Source organism: Schistocerca americana, chromosome 5 (assembly GCF_021461395.2).
Source record: "Schistocerca americana isolate TAMUIC-IGC-003095 chromosome 5, iqSchAmer2.1, whole genome shotgun sequence".
Lineage (NCBI taxonomy): Eukaryota > Metazoa > Arthropoda > Insecta > Orthoptera > Acrididae > Schistocerca > Schistocerca americana.
In genome coordinates, this window is record NC_060123.1 from 413344397 (window position 1) to 413359411 (window position 15015).

Sequence of the window (15015 nt, forward strand, 5' to 3'; positions counted from 1 at the left end):
TGTGCCACGCTACTTAAAATACGGGAATGAAATATTCACGATATGTACCTGCTTCGAATAGCTTTGATAATAGTACGTTTGTTTTCCTTTTCTATACTTTCAGATCAGAACAGTTTAGAAACGGACAATTACGATAATAAATGTATTGTCTGTACTGCACTTTCTTTGTGAAATAACAACTGAGAAAAATAAACACACAGTGTTGAAGGGCAGTTCTGTCTAACATCAGTAAAAAATGTTTGATGTCTATAATATGGAAAATGAAATGCTCTTTATCTAAATTTTAAGAGTACCATCTCTTGTATTGTGCATTTTTTTTTCAATTTAGGCCTTTAATGCACCTCCTGAATAATTTTTGCTGAAGTATAGCTTTCTCTTCTTATTATATAGTTCCATTCCATCAGAATGTTGTATTTTGTGAACTACTCGCCACTCTACCTGAAGCGTGGCAGCTCGATGATTTTGAAAAGTTGGCCTTTTTCCCAATCTTGGCGTCCGTACTCCGTTCCACATCTAATAAATCATATTGGTGTCAATATAGATGCAACAATTCATTTACTTTTCTGTGAAAGAGTACTTTTTTGGGTCGATTTATGTCGTGATTCTTTCTTTGTGACAACTGAAGTAGTCTGGTAATCAGATTCAAGAAAATTCAGAAGACGCTGTATCTCAAGGAACCACCGAGAAGACATTTTGGCTTTCTTATTTGTACGGTCGACGAATCTCAGAGAATGACGTACAAGGCGCACACTTCCAAGAGCTACAGACATACAGTCAGCGCGCGATCGGGATGCAGCAGTGTGGAAGCTTTTGACACTCTTCTAGAATATTCAGGTTAACTGAGGATCCAGTTTATAGAAGTATTAAGATGCATTAAACCATTGAAGACGCCCTTCAGCGAAGAGTATCGACCAGTCCATCTGACTTGGGTGGAGGTGAAATGAAAAATGTTGCGCTAGAAAATTATGTTTTCGTACATTAGGGGGTGGAATGATTTTCAGACAGAAATTATAACAATTACACCGGAAAATTAAGCGTTTTCGAAACGTGAACAACTGTTTCAAAGTACTGCTTAGTCAAGTAGCTAGCAGTAAATTTTCTATTCAAATTAAAATGAGAGATAATCTTGTGAATATCGTTCCTTATAGTCTGCGTTACAATATTCCTCTACTGCATCCCAGTAATCAGCAAGTAAAATCGAAAATGCTGTATTATCAAAATCGACGTAGAAGTTAAAACATTTTGGATAGGAGCTAATGACAGCTAACAGAAATTGGGAGCAAAGAAACTTTAAGATAATAAACGATTCTAAGTCATTGGCAATTATCCCGAATTTCATGATAAGAAGACCTTTCGTTTCAAGGTACGAGATCGTACACGCTTAACGAGGTATGGCTTAACCGTCCACGTATTATGTAATTAGTTATAAAATACACAGAATTTAACTCCTCATAAAAGTCTATAACTTGTGAGTTAACGAGCATTTCGCTCTCGTTTAAATATATGGCCGAAAGAGTCAGCCAACAGGAATTGTGAAACGAACCCTGTCGTCAAGGTCAGCGTGCCACAAAAGGCGCAGATTCACCACGAGATGGGGAAACTCACAGGCGTCTATTGTCTACTGAGGCCTAAGCGCTGTAGTGTGCGAGTGAGACAGACGAGAACCTACGTCATAGGGAAACCCAGTAGAAGGCGTTTGGGCGAAGGAGAAAAAATGGCTCTGAGCACTATGGGACTTAACTGCTGAGGTCATCAGTCCCCTAGAACTTAGAACTACTTAAACCTAACTAACCTAAGGACATCACACACACCCATGCCCGAGGCTGGATTCGAACCTGCGACCGTAGCGGTCGCGTGGTTCCAGACTGTAGCGCCTAGAACCCTCGGCCACTCCGGCCGGCGCGAAGGAGACTTAGCAGTGTTAAATATAGCGGACCTAAGATCGGCCATAAAGGAAAACATTTATGTAAAATATTTAATTCTGTAGTAATGCAGGGAATCAAGCCACAGTACTTTTAATCGGCCGTCCTCCATAAATTTTCGTGGTGATCCCAATAAAAGCTTGAATATTGATAATATCTGTAATAGTTTAGGATTTACTGTTAAAGTGAAACTCACAAGTTTTGTAACATAGACCAGAATGCTAAATTCTGATCGCTTTATTCGACCTTAACGATCGACATTTCATAAAGAAGTGCATCATTAAAAGGACAAATGTTGTAAATATCAACTCTGTAACTTCATTTGTTTAAAAGATATAGTAAATTTAAATTATCAGTATTTTCAGTTAAGCATCAGATCATCATTTCCTCCACACAAAACACATTGAATGATGAGAGCATGACACCTTATTGAATAATTAGGTAATAGAATATTTGTTGTAAGGTTTAGTTCACAATATTTACTTTTGTTCTGTATTTATTTATCAGAAAGCACATTGGTGCAAAGCTACTGGCCGTTACATTCAAAGTTAAGAAGGAAATTGTATTGGTTTTATGTGAAAGAATTTAACGTTTACTATGTAATGGATATTATTGTTGGTCCCACTGAGAAATTCATCAATGGAGTGGAAGGAGTTGGCCACCAACAAATCCTTTAGGCTTCGCTTAAACTGAATTTCATTGGTGGTTAAGCTTTTTATGGATGCTGGCAAGTTATTGAAAATGTGTGTTCCTGAATAATGCACACCTTTTTGTAGAAGAGTAAGTGACTTTAAATCCTTGTGAAGATTATTCTTATTTCTAGCATTGATTCCATGAATTGAGCTGTTGGTTTGAAAAAGTGATATATTTTTAATGACAAATTTCATTAAGGAATAAACATATTGGGAAGCAGCAGTTAGTATTCCAATTTCCCTAAACAGGTTTCTGCAGGATGTTCTTGATTTCACACCACATATAACTCTTACTGCACTGGTCTAAACACCAAAGGGTACAGTTCGGATTGAGACGCGATAGCGGACAGTCGGTCTTTGGACAGATAGGAACTGAAACGACTTAGAAAATTTCGCGTTGTTTGTTATCGCGGGACTTAGTCTAAGAGCGGTCAGACGCCGCCAGCCTGGTGTGAATTCTAACTTTTCGCGTAGTTAACGAGGTGGAGTGTTGGACTTTTAATTCACGACGAGATTGTGAATGATCGAACTGTGTCAAACGGATATGCGCTCGAGTGTAATAGTAATTCTAAATACGACCACTTTTGCTATTAGTTTGCTTTCTGCATAAACATTATTCTAACCAAATCGCACTGTGTGGCCTACATCAGTGACGGGTCATTAATTTAGTTCCCCATATTATTATTACTGCTGTTATATGTTATGTTAACTTTGTATTTCGCAAACTTTCCATCAGCCAGACAATTTAAACAAAGGATCCCAAGTGTCTGTGTAATTTAGGGCGTGTAATGCGACACATGCTGTTCAACCCCTGGACGAGTTTGAGCCAAGGCATTTCGACGAAGAGGAACCGCATGTGAGCCCGAACATCTTTCGGATGTTAGCTCGCAAACCTAGCAAATAACAATATACTCAAAATAACTTAAATATGCTATACACCACTTAAATATGTATAACTCATAATACTTACAAGCTCTGCGTAAAGTACATGTCTCCACAACAAGAAAAACAGTAGAAAATCCCAGAAACTGCTTATGGCGGTCTGCAACGGGTGTTCCTTCATGTGACTCTAAAATAAGTCACTAGACTATAACACCGACCAGGAAATATCATCTGTACCTCCCAGAAACAACACTCTACCGTACTGAAAACAGAATAAATCATGTAATAGGTTCGCATCTGGGAAAGATGTTACAAACGTCTGAAGTTTTACCAGACGTGATAAAGGGGCATGATGTAAGACGCAATATGGTTTACAAGTATGAGAGCGACGACACGCTCGAAGTGGGGATTCTGCGCTTGCCGGCGGGCGGCAGTAAACTCATGGATGTCCGCCAAGTGCCTGCACACAGTACGCACCAGTTGTTTTCGCTCTCACGCTCTCTGGTTGCCGAAGTTCAAAGGGCGAACTGTCGTCACCGTTGAAATAAATTTCAAGATTTTAGTCTTACTAAAGGTGTATTAGTGAATTATGTGGTTAAAAGTGGAAATACACATTGAAAATTTCGCGTCTCCCCTAATAAAGTAACTGCACCCACGGTGTGCCCTCGGGTTGTTCAGTTTCATTTCTCAGTATCAGTGTTGTAACTGCTGATAACCACACGACTGCAGTATAGAGCGCCTTGTGGATGCGTAATATTGTTCTCTTGCCATAGGGTCGCACGGTGTTCAGATCACTATATTTCATAACCTATGTGGCAGAAAACATCTTCACATATTGTAATTGGCAGCAGCAAGTTCATGCTCTTGGTTTCGAGAAATGTAAATTTTCTATGGATTCACAGCTTCCTGCAGAATATGTGGAGAAGTTTATTCTGGTTTTAAAGTGTTTAGTGTTGGCAATGTGTGATGTGGTCCAAGTCACAGAATACGCCGAAGTTGTATTATCATTTGTCATGCAAGGATTTTAGAGGCCGCCGTGTCTCCTGAATAAATTGTCTTATAACATATGCGTATGCCGTTCAGTTCTTCCTCGTAAGCAATGCTTAACACAGTCCTAAAATCTCCTCAGGAATCCCACGCAAAGCATCGTTGTCGACCTCAGTTGTCTGCGAGTGTTCCAGTAATACGGGCTGCAGGAAGGAGGAGGACTGCAGAACGGTGACCAGTGGCTGTAACATTAAGGGGGATCTCTGCACAATCTGTTCCTTCTTGAACCCAACCTCACACACCAGCAGAGAAGAGACGGGAGTAAATCGAATAACAGGGAACGTAATAGAGTTCGCAGTGTTATTCCTTTGCCATGCACATGTTTAAAAATCACAGCAAATAGTGGCTCCATATACCACACAGTCTATTGTCTAATTTTTTCCAGATTCTACAGCTGGCAGCTGACAGCCGTTGTTGTGGGTACAAACAGTCAGTGATACAAATTTAAGTTTAGAGATGTATAGTTTCCGATGAGTAAACCACACGCTTCGGTGCACTTCTTTCATTTACTCCCTGTTTCAGATCGATTTACGCAAATAATAGTGTAATTTAATAAGACGAAGATATTACATGAACCAGTAAAAAAAATTAAACAGTTACCAATAAACTGCAAAAAGGTATTTGAAAATTTTGTGTCAGTCAAGTTTCACTGATATGGTGGTCTTAATTTCGAAAATTGATTTGTTCCTTTGATCTTTGCATAACTACACACACACACACACACACACACACACACACACACACACACACACACATTACAAAATAAACTGTTTACTGATGCCTTGACAAATCCATTTATTTACTTCAATAATGATAATTGAAACCAGTAGCTCCGTTGTAATCCAACGTCTATTATTCAAAACATGCTACCAGTTTCGTCGCCAAAATTCGTGATAGTTAGGCCACTTTGTTTACTCCAGCCATTTGGTATCATGTTATAAATTTGGTTCCTTTTTCTGTTTTTGATATATCCCATATTAGTATTTGATATATCCCATATTGTTCCAATTGGGGATATATGTGACTTCGATTGCTTTGCTGGTGTAATTCGCTGTACGCGATGGTACCTCTACAGTACTTCACATCATTGGAGTTCGGGATTACTGCCCCAAAAAGAAAAACCAATATGAATTCGATACTGAATTTCGATTTGTACCAATAACGATAGCAAATTTTTATATTGGAATTTTATGAAGTGATTTACTCACTTTTAGTCACAAACTGTGATATTTTTTGTGTGTACACCCAAACTTTTCTTATCATGGTAAGAATGTTTCCATATACAAGGGCCTGAAGATGACTTTTATAGGGTCGAAACTGGTAGTATGTTCTGAAGAAAGGACGTTGGATTACAATACAGCTCTTTGATTCAATTATCGGTACTCAAGTACTTCATGTCCGGCTGGTATCCAACTGTCCTCGATGGATTACCATTTGTCTATTTATGTAGTCAAAGTGAGCTACAATTTATTTTTTCCCTGCTTAGACGCAGTACCTTTTCATTAGCTAACGGATCTACCCATCTAATCTTCAGCACTCTTCTGCAGCACCATTTTTCAGATCAGTTTGTTCTTCTCTTGTCTGTAGTGTTTTTCATGCACGTTCCACTCCCACGTAAATTTATACTGTAGGAAATAATTTCCGAATAGAATTATTATCGCTTTACTCTATATTCGGTGTTAACAAACTTCTCTTTTGTTTCATAAACCATTTTCGTGCTACTGTGAATCTACATTTAAGTTCTCCTTGAAACATCTTTTCAAAACGCTATCTATATTGTTGATCTGATCTTTCAAGTAATTTGGCAAATCTGACAACTACTTCGAGACTTACAATCAATCCAGCTCCAAAAGTACATTCTCAAAAATTTCCTCCTCAAATTTAGGCCTATGTTTGATATTAATAGTCTTCTCTTGCCCAGGAATGCCCTTTTTACCAGTGCTACCCTGCTATATGTCCTCCTTGCTCTGTCTGTCATGGATTATTTTGCTGCCCAGATAGCAAAATTCCTTAATACCATCTACTTGGCGATCACTCTTCTTGATGTTAAGTACCTCGCTGTTCTCATTTCTGCTAAGTCTCATTATTTCAACTTTCTTCGACTTACTCTCAGTCCACATTCTGCACATTAGACTGTTCATTCCGTTCAGCAGATCCTGCAATTCTTCTTCTCTTTCATTGAGTATACCAATGTCATCAGCTAGTGTCACTATTGTATCCAACCACCTCGAATTTTAATTCCACTCTTGAAGCTTTCTTTTCTTTCCGTCATCGCTTCTACGATGTACACATTGAACAGGTGAGGCGAAAGACTATAGCAGTGTCTTACTCCCTTTTTAATATGAGCGCTTCGATCTTGCTCTTCCATCTCATTTTTCTCCTTTGACTCTTGTGCATATTGTTCATTACCCTCTTTCCCTATGGCTTGCCCCAGTTTTCTCAGAATTCCGAACATCTCGCGCGATTTACATTGCCGAAAGCTTTTTCCAGGTCCACAAATGCTTTAATCATATCTTGGTTTTTCTGTAGCCATGTTTCCATTATCAACCGCAACGTTCTAACTGCCTGTCTCGTGCCTTTACCTTTCCTAAAGACAAACTGATCGTCTTTTAAGACAGAATAAATTTACTTTTCCTATTTCTGCTTACTATTCTTGTCAGAAACTTAGGTGCATGAACTGTTAAACTGATTGTGCGATACTTCTCACACTTGTCTGCTCTTGCAGTCTTCGAAATTGTGTGGATAATGTTTTTCCGAAAGTCAAGTGTGAACAGCCGTTTTTTTGCCATTTCTCCCAACGATTTTAGAAATTATGATCAGATGTTATCAGTCACTACTGCCTAATTCGATCTTAAGTCTTCCGAAGCTCTTGCGAATTCTGATCCTAATGCTGGATCCCATGTTTCCTCTAAATCGACTCCTATTTATTCTTCTACGATATCATGAGACACGTTTTCACCATCGTAGAGGCCTTCAGTGCACTCTTTCCATCTATCGGCTTTCTTTTCTGCATTTAACATTGCAATTTCCGTTACGCTCTCAATGTTACCACCTCCGCTTTTAGTTTCACCGAAGGTTGTTTTGACTTTTCTGTATGCTGAGTCAGTCCTTCCGACAATGATTTCATATATCGAATGATTTCTTATATCGTCATAGTTTTCATGTAGACATTTTGCGTTAGCTACCCAGCACTTCTTATTTACTTTATTACTAAGTGACTTGTGTTTCTGTATTAATGAATCGACCCAAAAATTTTTTACTTCCTTCTTTCACCGATCAGCTGAAGTATTCCTTCTGTTACTCATAGTTTCTTGGTACTTACCTTCTTTTTACCTATTTTTTTCTTTCCAACATCTGTGATTGCACTTTTTGGAGATGTCCATTGCACTTCAAATGATCTCCCAATGAAACTAATCCTTACCGCAGTACCTATAGCCTCAGAGAACGTGAAGTGTATCTCTTCATTCCGTAGTACTCGTGCTTCCGTATCCCACATCCCTGTGAAATGATTCTTCCTGATCAGTCACTTAAAATTAGCTCTTCATACATGTGACAGAAACTGTCAAACGAACAGTCAAAGCTGACATGCTCGTGAAGTGTGGATATCTTAAGAACACGATACGAATATTGGTGCCTTTTCTTCTGCACGCACGAGCCGTACTTGGTGACATTCATGCGACTGGTCTGAAGCTGACCTGAGCTTGACGTCGAAATTGGTTGCTTAATAAAACAATATCGAAATAACAGCTATTTGTATGCATTAATAAACTCCACCGACCTGCCTCTGTCCTGCATTCCTTATCAAGATGGAGTTGCATTTATTTAAGTGCTCAATGTGTCGACCTTGAGCACTAATACGTTTTGTGAAACAATTGCAGACAGACGATATTTCACGCCGAGTTTCATCCGGGCATAGGTCAATGGTATGAAAAGCACTGGAAGTCCTCCGGCTAAAACAGCAATTCTTTTTTTTATTTTTCCCACAGGATAAACAACAGATACGTTACTTGTGGTGCGTGTGAAGTTCGTTCTGTGTCTGCGTACCGGCTAGACCAATGAACTCCTATTCCAATGAAAAGTTCTGCAATTCCCTGTGCGTCATATTGATACCATATGGACTGACTTACGCACCGTGGAATGTCTTCCAGTAACGCCAGCAGCGTACAGGGAGTGTACAAAGTGATGGAACGCCGCGAAAAATGCTTGCTTGAACATAAAAGTAGATCCTAGCCACGTCTGCAGCTTGTGGTGCTGTATTTGAACACAAACGGCTTCTTTATAATGTCCTCAGTACGTTGCAAGTGTCAGCCGTGGTTCTGTATAGTGATGAGTACATTGTGTTGGAGCAAGTTGTTGGTGCTCGTGCGTTGGAAGCTTCCATAAGCAGGGTAGCAGAAGTTTTTGATGTATCAAGAGGCATTATGAAGAAGACCTATGCCGCATACAGGGAAAGTGGAGAAACATCATCTGCCAATTCACAACGCACACGAATGCATGCGTTTAGAGATCGCCACGGACGACAGCAGCAAAAGTCATGCCGGCAGCGGTGGTCTAGCGGTTCTGGCGCTGCAGTCCGGAACCGCGGGACTACTGCTACGGTTGCAGGTTCGAATCCTGCCTCGGGCATGGTTGTGTGTGATGTCCTTAGGTTAGTTAGGTTTAAGTAGTTCTAAGTTCTAGGGGACTTATGACCTAAGATGTTGAGTCCCATAGTGCTCAGAGCCATTTGAACCATTTTTAGCAAAAGTCACTACAGAACTGAATGGCAATATTACCACCAAAACAACACGAGGGTAGCTCCATAAGCAGATAATGTCAGGACAAGCGGGTATTCCAGAGCTACTCATCAGTGACGGAAATGCCAATAACAGGGAAACACGATGCCGAAGCCATAAAACCTGGAGCAGTAGCCGAATGTCATTAGGTTGGATAAGTCTTGATTCACATTATTTTCAACTTCTGGCCGAGATTACGTCTCTGGAGTGGAACATGGCTTGGGTTCTGTGATGATTTGGACTGCCATATCATGATATTCGAAGGGCCAATGGATAATCTGAAAGATTACATTACTACCAAGCGCCATTTTGCTGGTGAGGTACATTCGAGGACACAGTGTTCGCTCCCTATAGTGATGCTGAGTTCCAAGAAGAGAGGTGCCCTTTTGACACAGCTCGCATCGTCCAGGACTGGTTTTGTGAGTATGACGATGATTTGTCGCGTATCCCGTGACCATTATAGCTGCCAGATCTCAATGTTATTGAGTCTTTATTGTCTACTTTGGAGAGAATGGTGCGTGATCACTATCCACCTCTATCTTCGTTGTCTTAACTGGTCACAACTTTGGAGGAATCATAAGATGTCTGCCGAAACCTTACGGGGCCTGTATTTATCCACCCCAAGACGACTGGAAGCTGTTTTGATTGCCAACGGTTCCTACATCGTATTAAGTATGGTAATGTGCTGTGTTTCTTGGTGTTTCTACATGTGTTTACAGTTGTAGATACTAGTGGCCATTTAGAGAACACTGATGCGATTCTTCCAGAGCTTGCATCACACATGACAGACCAAACTATTTTATCCACGTCTCTCAGCCACAGGAGATTTCACACTAACTAGTAGTGCATATTGCGAAAGTACATTTGACAATTGTTTGTACGCATTGTTTCACCTATAAACAAATATTGCACACAAACGCCACATCACTTTGAAGTTTTCATAGACACCACTGGGAGGGGGTTAACCGATTTTGAAGTTCGTTGGAGTGAAGCTATTGATGAAGTGAATGCGCCGGCCGGAGTGGCCGTGCTGTTATAGGCGCTACAGTCTGGAACCGAGCGACCGCTACGGTCGCAGGTTCGAGTCCTGCCTCGGGCATGGATGTGTGTGATGGCCTTAGGTTAGTTAGGTTTAATTAGTTTTAAGTTCCAGGCGGCTGATGACCTCAGAAGTTAAGTCGCATAGTGCTCAGAGCCATTTGAACCATTTTTTGAAGTAGATGCATAGAACACTCCTCTTGCTGATCGTACGTACGCACGGAAATTGTCTTAAGGTGACATGTGGATTCTGTAACAGCTGCTATTATATTACATGCATTTCAAAAAAAATGGTTCAAATGGCTCTGAGCACTATGGGACTTAACTTCTGAGGTCATCAGTCCCCTAGAACTTAGAACTACTTAAACTTAACTAAAATAAGGACATCACTCACATCCATGGCCGAGGCAGGATTCGAACCTGCAACCGTAGCGGTCGTGCGGTTCCAGACTGTAGCGCCTAGAACCGCTCGGCCACCCCGGCCGGCCAAACTAATAAACACACGAACAATACTTGAGTTACACGTTTGTTTACATATGGGAAAGTAGGGCAGTGGTTGGTGTCAGCACCCCCTGACGCTGCGGGAGGGCTGTTATCTAGTTACTATTTGCTTGAGTTACGTGTTTGCTTGCGGATGGACATTGGGGCAGAGGTTTGTGTGGACACCGCCTGAAGAAGGGAAAGTGTTCGGCAACGCTGCTGTCTTATTATTTGAGCTAGTTCCACGCATGTTACGAAGTAGCAGTACACCAGATCATAAACATATCGTTCTTTCACTACTTTTGTGAAAACGGAAGCGCAATGACCTAAACTCTTTCGCACGTGTTCTTTTAGAGTGTGGCCGACTCGAATGATGAAGCTTGTCGAAATTGATGGGTAGCAGAGTCTGGCACCACTTGTGAGTCGGTACCAAAATAAGGACGAGTAATTATGAAGATCATATCACATTTGGAAGAAACAGTAGCAGTGTGCTCAATGAAACATCTTAGGATGACAGGAATCTATTTTGGTTCTCTGTGCTATCCAGCAGTTAGGTACGAGTGTGGACATTGGCTTACCGGAGTGGTATTTTGATACGTGTACTCAATTTTACTAAGACCAGGTCTATGAATTTTTCTTCAGATTCACAGATAACATTGTACTTTCTAAGAGCTATTCAGTTTTTACGTCATCAACAGATTTTCTCTGTACGTTACTGAATGAATCGCAGTGCACGTACTATAATTCTGGATATCACCCATTGGTAATTTGGTCTGCAGTCTTTTTCCTGACACTTTTGATAAGAAGAAACACACGCCTGTTTCCATTACCATTCAATAGCTTTAGTCCCTGATACTCTAAGGGATTGATGTTTATTGATTTCACTGATAGAGAATATTGAATATTTTCGTTCCCAGGAGTTCGAAGTATTACCCTAACTAACTGGCTCTCTTGCTTATTGTTGTAGGTAATGGTTGAATAACACGTTTAACAAAAACGTGCCTTCTTACTCATAACGATTCGAGTCTCCTAGTTTATAGCAGGCTAGGTGAAGCCTTCCCCTACTACCACAGCTAGATCAAGTTATCACCTTCATAAAGGCCACAAACCTGGTGACAGTTCTCTTAAATATGTCGTTCAGATTATTATTACGCAGAACTTGTGAACAAGTATCTCGAAAATGTTGAAACTGGCTGAACGTTCATTTGCTACCGTAGTGAGCATCTACGAAAAGAGGTAGAACGGCAGTAAAGTTACTACTAGGCACTAAATGATTGGATGTCCACGACTCTTCACAGAACGTAGGGTTCGGATGCTTGTCTGCCCTGTAAAGTAGGATAGGCTGTGATCTGTGGCATCTTTGCAGAAAGAGCACAATGCCTGTCCATGCACAAGTGTTTCGGAACACACCGTTCATCGTACTTTGTTGAAAATGGATCTGAGCAGGAGACTACTCCTATATGTTCACATGTTGACCCAACGTCTTTAGTTAGCACTACAGTGGATACGAGACCATCGAAATTTGACCATTGATCCATAGAAATGTGTCAGCTCTTCGGGTGACTCAAATTTTTGGTACCCTAGGTCGTCTCCACAAACGCCGTCATCGAGGTGAACGGCGGCTCGAAACGTGCAGTGCGCCACGGATGCAAGCTGGCGGGAGTAGTATTACGCCATAGGAGACAACTTCCTGCGCTTGCATGGAACATGTAATTGTAATCGAAGACACGTTGACAGCATCTAACCACCTGCATCCCTTCCTGCTTGATGTCTTCACCGACGGCGGCTTCACTTTTCAGCAATATTACTGTCCGTGTCTCGGAGCCAGAACCGTGCTACAGTGGTTCGAGCAGCATTTTAGTGCACTCACAGTGATGTTTCGTTGACCAAATTCGCCTGATGTAAATCCTATGCAACCCATCTGTGTCTCTACCTGCGCCATCACCTCGTACACAAATGAGCGGCCCGTTATTTACGAGAATTACATGACCTGTGCGTAGACATCTAATGCCACATACCTCTACAAACTCATCAGCAAACTGTCAGACCCCTGCTACGCAGAACTAGTGATGTATTTCGATCCAAGCTATTAAGCAGGTGGTCATAATGTTCTGGCTTGTCAGTATATATCTATTAGCATTTACAAGTACTAAAATTCAGTACACTAAGCTGAAAAAATGTATGGTTTTTCATTTCCTTACAGCTGTAAAGCGACGATAAATTGATTAACTTCTCGTTGTTGGCTTTCACAATTATCAAAATTATTGTGGAAGGCATCGTAGGCCTCTTTGATTGTAAAAGTTATATATGTGCACTCCGGCAGTTTCGGCCACGTGGCCATTATCAAGTGGTGTAACCGTACTACGGGAAAACCAAAGGATAAAAAACTTCTGTCATATATACATGTCATCGCCATAACTGTATATACGGCGATGACAAGTATACGTCTCAGAAGATTTTTAGATTTTGCCATGTGCTACCATCTGACAATGGCCATATGTCCGAAATTGCAGAACTGAAAATAAATTTTAAAAAAAGAGGACTATGACGTCTTCTACAACAATGAGTTCATGTAAGCAACAGGTGAAAATATTTACAAGTTGTTGCATCAAGCGGTGCCAACATAATTTAACTTTATTCACTTGTGATAAAGTATCTGTTTTTTTAAGAGGAAGGGCTTCAGCCGTTTATAATTCTTACACCTGTACTCCTAATCCGGAGAAAGTGTGTAATACATTGGAGCAAGTCTCGTAGCAACTGGAAGCACAGTTCGTGTAACGATCCTAGGATCTGCCTCTGCCTCTAAGGGCACGTGGGCCGGCTGTTGCTTTTATGAGGGGCCTATATTTCAGTCGAGATTATGTCTGTATGCAGTGCGCGCTTCTCGCCCCGGTGACGTAACGCGGGCAGCGAGCAGACAGCACCCAATTCGTCTGCGGAAGCGCAGTAGCGGCCGGAATACCATGGCTCCTTCTGATCTTCTGAGCTCGGAAGAGTGCCAGAGAGTCGTAAAGAGCTGGCTGGCCGACGATCATTTCGAAATTGTGGACGTGCAGGTCCGGCCCTTGAGTGACGAGGTCAGTGGTTTCCTGGGGTCGCACCTCAAAGTCAGCATTAATGTTAGGCTTGGCGAGGAACGTAAAGTCAAACAGTTGGAGTTCTTTGCCAAAAGTATGCCGTCAGAGGCTTCTTCGTTCCACACGGACTTCATCAACTCCATACACTGCTTCGAGAAGGAGACCGCTTTCTACGACATTGTGGCCCCACGGCTGGTAGAGGCACAGGTGAGTTTGTGTTCCGCATTACATAAAGTAAAACACATATAAAATGACATGAATGTAATAGTAGTGGCTACCAAGGAATGCATTTACTTTGTTTTCGTAGTCTGTATGTTGGGCGACAGTCTGTAACTTTCACTCACATACAGGATAATCTTTTTCCTTGAGCCGAATGATACGGCTCAAATCCTGCACGTCAATGTGTGGACTACGGAAACCACAGTCATTATGCTCTGAATACTAATGGCGTTCGGTGTCGAGAGGGATATATATATATATATATATATATATATATATATATATATATATATATATATATATAAACACTCTGTCGCTACCTATTCTCACGTAAAATGGCACTTTTCACTCATTTCGTGTAGTAAACCATGGATTAATGTGTTTTTAGTATATGTAGTTTTACTTAAGCTACAATTTCAAATGTATTTAATCAAGTCATGCATTTTTCACTTGCATGAAAAAACTGACATATGATGTTATAGCTGGCCATATAATTCTCGTTTTAGTTGTATCTGTTCTTTTTCTCAAGTTTAAATATTCTCGCCTCGTTAACGAACTGCCCTTAACAGCACTAGGTACAAATTATTTCGTAGCATTTTATTATCTTATTACGGTGCTTGTATGTCTTTTAATCTCATCATGCTTTTACTACCGTCAACAATCCATTTCTCTTCCCAGTTTCGAGATCTGAAGGCGGTCTCTGCAGCAAGCCAACAGGATACTTGAACAAATAATATCAAGTGATATAACTGATGTTTCTTCCGCATTATAGTATCAGTGGTCATGATCCGAATGACTTTTATTACTTCAGTTACGTAGTCACTGTGACATCAGCGCAGAAGAATGACCCAGTCAAGATAGTCTTCATCAGTCAGCTCCACAC

At 40.8% G+C, this 15015-nt stretch overlaps 1 protein-coding gene across 1 annotated transcript in view; it reads left to right on the plus strand.

The window, feature by feature from the left end:
- Positions 1 to 13799: 13799 nt before the first annotated feature.
- LOC124616407 overlaps positions 13800 to 15015 on the plus strand; it is a 78471-nt gene continuing 77255 nt past the window's right edge. Inside the window, exon 1 of the mRNA XM_047144711.1 lies at positions 13800 to 14120. Coding sequence (XP_047000667.1) covers positions 13800 to 14120 — 321 coding nt within the window. The remainder of the gene's footprint in view (positions 14121 to 15015) is intronic.